This window comes from Centruroides sculpturatus, unplaced genomic scaffold (genome assembly GCF_000671375.1).
Source record: "Centruroides sculpturatus isolate CEXI.00-Female unplaced genomic scaffold, Cexi_2.0 scaffold1070, whole genome shotgun sequence".
Lineage (NCBI taxonomy): Eukaryota > Metazoa > Arthropoda > Arachnida > Scorpiones > Buthidae > Centruroides > Centruroides sculpturatus.
The window spans coordinates 100,513-106,209 of record NW_019386008.1 but is presented as its reverse complement, the minus strand read 5'-3'; the positions used below and the strand labels follow the sequence as shown (position 1 = coordinate 106,209).

General features: G+C 31.7%; 1 protein-coding gene across 4 annotated transcripts in view; it reads left to right on the top strand.

The window, feature by feature from the left end:
• The window catches only part of LOC111613090 (rap1 GTPase-GDP dissociation stimulator 1-like), a 73,549-nt gene that overhangs the window by 30,399 nt on the left and 37,453 nt on the right, over nt 1-5,697 (top strand). For 2 of the 4 annotated variants that reach the window (XM_023354400.1, XM_023354399.1), the window contains exon 2: nt 540-583. The exons of the other annotated variants lie outside the window; for them this stretch is intronic. In XM_023354400.1, coding sequence (XP_023210168.1) covers nt 556-583 — 28 coding nt within the window. In that variant the 5' untranslated portion in view covers nt 540-555. The remainder of the gene's footprint in view (nt 1-539; nt 584-5,697) is intronic. 4 annotated transcript variants of the gene reach the window in all.

The following is a 5,697-nucleotide window of genomic DNA, read 5'->3' as shown; positions in this document are numbered from 1 at the left end:
TCAGATAACCAGTTAGATTATTTTACATAACATGTTATAAGAGAGATGGTTAGGAAATGATTCTAAAATTAGTTTTAGAGTTTCATTCATTGAAAGATTAAATGTAACTGTTATACAGTTTGTAATTAGTAGATTAGTATCATGTAAACTGTTAATTTGGATCAACAGTTTGTATGATATGTTTAAATTTATGAATTTGTTATTCAAGTTATGAAATAATCATTGGAAAAGCACTGTTAGAAATATTAATGTTATATTGTATACAGTAAGATATTATTTATATCTAAGATTATTTTTAAAAATTTTTACTTTGGATATTCATTTCAAATGTTAGTAAATTTTAAAAGATATAGAAAGCCCATTAATATTTTTAAGCAAAATAGATTTTTAGGTACCAATTCTGACTATTAATTTTACTATGTTGAAAAGAGTAGCTAGCAATATCATAATTTATTATTTTTAATTTTATTTGGTAAAAATATTTTGAGTTTATTTTTTATTTCTAATTTATTATTTTTTATTTTATTTTTTAAATGTAGTAATATAAAGATTTAAATGATGAAGAATAAAATCATTTATGGAGGTAATAATATATTTAATTTTATTTGAATAATTTCCTTCCTATATTTTGAGTTTGAATTTCATAGTAATTTTTTACAAATTATAAAAAAAAATTAATAATGTAAACAATTTTTTAAAAAATAAATTTCAAATAATCTGCTATTTAATTTTAAAATAATGGAAGATTTATATTATTTGAATTATGAATCTTAAGCAATAATTGTATAACATGCCAGCAAAATCATAAAATACTTACATAAATTGAAAGTAATTAATTAATTTGTAATTATTTACGACCACTACAAAAACGTAAACTTTCATGTAAATTTAAAATTCCTGAAAAATATTTCTAAGATTTTTAATCTCTGATTTCTTAAAATTTTAAAACATCTCTGAGATATGTTTGACAAAACAGAATTGTATGCTAAATAAATTTAAAGAACAATAGATATACAGTTGATTCTGTTTAATTGGGCAGCTGCTTTATTGGGCCAAATCTCAAAGAATGGAAACCAAACTAATAAATTAATACATAATTTAAACACTTAATTGAGACAGTAGCAGAAAAGGAATTTAGCAATTTTTGATATATTTTAGGGATCTTCTGAAAATATGTCACCATAGATTAATGTTGTGTAAGACTAATGGTTGGTGGAAACAAAGCAATTTTGTCTTTCACTCAGGCAGTTCGGTTTTTCCGGAGGGGGTCAGCATAGCAGGACGTATCACAATGGGATCCCATCTGAAGCAGACCTGAATGTGAGCTACTGACCCTTCTCTGAATTAGACTGGACAATCCCCTTAAAAGCGAAGGGACAAAAAAACTCTGGACAATTTTTTGAGTTTTCTTGACTAAGTTGGAAGACAACTAGAGTTCCCTTGGAAGGTGTTGTGTGCATGATTACGTCTAGACTTGGACAGTAGCGATCCAATCATTGGTACCAGCATCCAGAACTGCCAGATTCTATGGACACTCCTGTCAAAGTGGCCCATCTCCAAGTAAAGGAAACTGTGCTCAAAGAAAGGTTGTAAGGTGACTTTTAGATGAACCTAGACATGTTCTAACTAAAAAGGGAGAAAGGAAAAGATTGTTCAATCAGGAACAGATTGAATGGTCAACTCCTGTGTATGTCACTATTAATATTTGGCAACACTAATGTGATGTGAATCAGTTATCTATAGTCATGAGTCTGGCAAATTTATAGTACAAATATCTGTATTTTGGTTTAATAAAGCATTAAAATAGGTACCTAATTATTATTTTTCACCTACTTATTTATTTATCTANACATACAATAAATTAATCTATATATATATATAGTACTATATATATATATAGATTAATTTATTGTATGTTTTTATATTTTGAATATGTTAATACTGTATTAAACACAGTATAATATCATTGCTACAATAAAATTCTTATATAGCTGAATTCCTGTCTCTTTTAACACCATATTTACTTGATAATCCGTGCTCTGGAGCAGGTGTGTCAAGCTCATTTAAACAACGGGCCATTAATGCAACTGGTAAGATTCACATGGGCCACATCACATTTACAAATTTTCTTAAAATTATAATTTGAAGTGAGAATGTAGGAATATAGATAGGGCAATTAAAACACATTATTGTAGTTCAGTGAATTCATCTCAACAATATATAATTGCTGTAGTATTGCTTTTATTTAAACATTTATTTTATTTAATGTACATATGTATAAAACTAAAATTAATTGCTTTTACTGGAAACTTGCCAGCACTATCTTCCTCCTCCTAGTTTTCCAATATCTGGATTCAAAGACAGAACAATCTTCGTTATGGTAGATAGATGTTTATTAGTTAATCTTGATCTGTAAGCTGTTTTATTTAATTTTAGAAAAATTACATTGAGGCTGCCAATTTGACACTCCTGCCCTAAAGTAATCCATGCATAACATTGTTTTTAAGATACTGGTTTTAAAAAAAAATGAAAAACTTTACTAATTTTATTTATTGCATATTTAATTTATAGTTGTAACACAATAACAACATAACAATTTTCACTCTCACTTTTTCATAGCCTTATGACTACTTAGTTTATAGTTCATATAGTATTAAAAGATAAAAATATATCAAGAGAAAAATTAAATTATTTGTATATCTTATAGATATAAATTACCTGTAATTTGTAGTAATGTATTTTATAATGAATTAACCTACTAATTAAATAAAAATAAGTGTTCTTTATGATATTCTTTATTAAAATAGGTCTTCTTAATATATATAAAGATTATTTACTGTCAGTCTCAGTTGTATAGTTGACACTTTATTCTCATTTTCATGAAAGTAGCCATACAAAAATGTTTAATATCAATAATAATGCTCATAACTATCAAGGTTACTTTGTCATTATATTAAGGAAAGTCATCCAGTTGATAAGTAAAATTGCCACTAGCAAAGTAAGCAACTGGAACATTCTGGACTTTGCGGGTTGCACCAAATTTTTTTCAAATAAACTGTACACACCAACTTTTTGTCATAATTTTTTGCAGAAAGTGCATGAATTATTCAAGTGCATTTGGTATTAAATGTAATAGAATTGATAAAAAAAAAATTTTTTTATTATAAAGACTTCAGTCTAATCTTACTTGTAATGAAAATTTATCCTGTACAGTGCAAGTTACAACTTCATTATTAAAATAAAAAATAGAATGTTTTGTGTATTCAATGCAACAGAATCTCTTCTGTGTTAAAACTGAGTTTCTGAAAATTGATATTACCAAAGCATTGATAATACTGTATTGTGGATGGACTGATGTACAAAATATTGTTTATGCAAAATGACTTTTTGAGACGCTCTGCCCAATTATTTGTTGGTTTGAAAAATATAAAATTTAAGACACTTAAAAAAAGGTTTTGAATCCAAGTTCTCATTGAAGATAAACAGTTTACAAGTCCACAAAGAATTGTTACAAAGAAAAGAAACCAGCCAAATCTTATTGTGCATATTTGAACCGGATATTAAAAATTGATTCACTTGCTGATGTGGATGCACCATTGATCTTTTGGTGTTATAGAATCTTAGATGACAAAGTACGCAAATCTTTTCTTCATGGAGTGAAAACCATTAAATAATTTGAAAAAAAAAATTTTTTTTTATGAGTCAATTAAACAAAACATGAAACAAAATCTAAGATATTCATGGAAAAATCTTCATCTGGTGATATATACAATCAATTTAACTATGGAAAAGAAATCATGTCAGCTGTAATTGTCTTGATAAATTAAAAGAAAAGAAATCATATGTGAGCTCAGGATTATTTTTGCATTTTTTTAAAAAGAAAAGAAATGCTTCCATTGACAGGAATTTGCATGTTGCATCAGAATATTTTATGTAAATATACTGTTATATAAATTTTAAGCTGTAAGANTAATGACTTTTTTGTTCAAGACTTTGGACAGCATTGCATCGTGGCCTATGCTGACGATGCCCTGGTCCTTCTTGGAGGCAGCTCTAGAGCAGCCTTAGAAAAGAATGGCAATAATATCCTGGACAAAATACTAAAATGGGGGAAAGAGTACAAACTGGAATTTAATGCCCGAAAAACCAAGTGCGTTGTGTTCAATAAACCCGGAAACAGAAATCTCTATTTGCGTGTTCCCACAATTAAAATGGCTGGACAAACAATTCCTGTAGACAAGAACATTAAGTACCTGGGTGTGGTTCTGGATCACAGGCTGCTCTGGAACGCCCATACTGAGTATATCACCGCACGGACTGGCAGGATTTTTCATACTTTTGCTGTCATTGCAAGGCAACGTTGGGGATTGAACTCGGAAGCCATGGATACCATATACAACCAGATCTTTGTCCCAATCATCACATACGCCTGCGGCAGCTGGGGGTGGGCTGTTCGCAAGGTGCACATCAAGCGCAAACTTATTGCTGCACAAAGAACTGCCTTAATGCATATTACCAAAGCTTACTCCACAACCCCAAACCCTTCTCTTCAAATCCTTGCGAGGAAGGCACCTATTGACAGTTACATCCGACTACAAGAGAAAATCTGGCAGTTAAAGTGGGGCAACACCATCCATGTCAATAATCAACAAATACATCGTCAAGAGTTAGAACGACCAGTCCAATTCGCTGATACTAAACACCCTGCTTCTCTTAAGAAACTAAACTTCTCGCGACCTGATGATGCTGATATTCAAATCTTTACAGATGGATCTAAGACCAATTCTAATGTGGGCAGTAGCTATGTGGTCTACCGGGACAATGTGGAGACTGCCTCAGGGCAGTTCAAGCTTGGTGCCGGCTGCACAGCCTTTCAGGCTGAAATGTATGCAATCAAAATGGCCGTTGCCTGGTCTGACTCAAATTATACCAATACTAAAGTGTCCATCATCTCAGACAGTCAATCCTCTATAGCTCTGCTCAATAGTCAAGCTTCTCATCCTATCTCAGCCAGTATCCACGACATCATTAACAACTCCAATAATATCTATCACGTCAGCTGGACTCGTGCCCATCAGGGCACACTTGGTAATGAGAGGGCCGACATACTTGCAAAGACTGCCAGTGAAGACGACAATCTCCGGATCTGCTATAATAGCCCTACCATTAAAACCATAAAGAATATACTTTGGAAAGACCTACTTCAGCAGTGGCAACATGATTGGAACACGCTTAACCATCCAATTACTCACAAATTTATTCCCAATATTGAACTATTTCTCTCAAACAATTGGTACAAACCATGTCATCGTATGTCTCAATTTTTAACAAATCATGGCAGGTTCCAGTCTTACCTGGCCAGATTTATCGGAGCTGCAAACTCTGATTGTCCTCTTTGTGGTGTGGACGACAGCTCGGATCATTATATCTTCAACTGTCCTATGTTGGATCACGAAAGGCACTTTCTGAGGTCCTCTATGGAGGCGCACGGATACCGCTGGCCCAATGAATCCCACGGTATCCTGGACAATAAAGACGCCTATGAGGCCCTCACAAGGCTCATCAGTGCATACTTTTATCGCACCACCGTTCCTGGATACAAATAACCTTTCTCATTATCTCATTAACGGTGTTGTATTGTCTTATTTTTATTGCTACAGGTACTATTACTTTGTAACACACTGTTTTCTTTTTTTT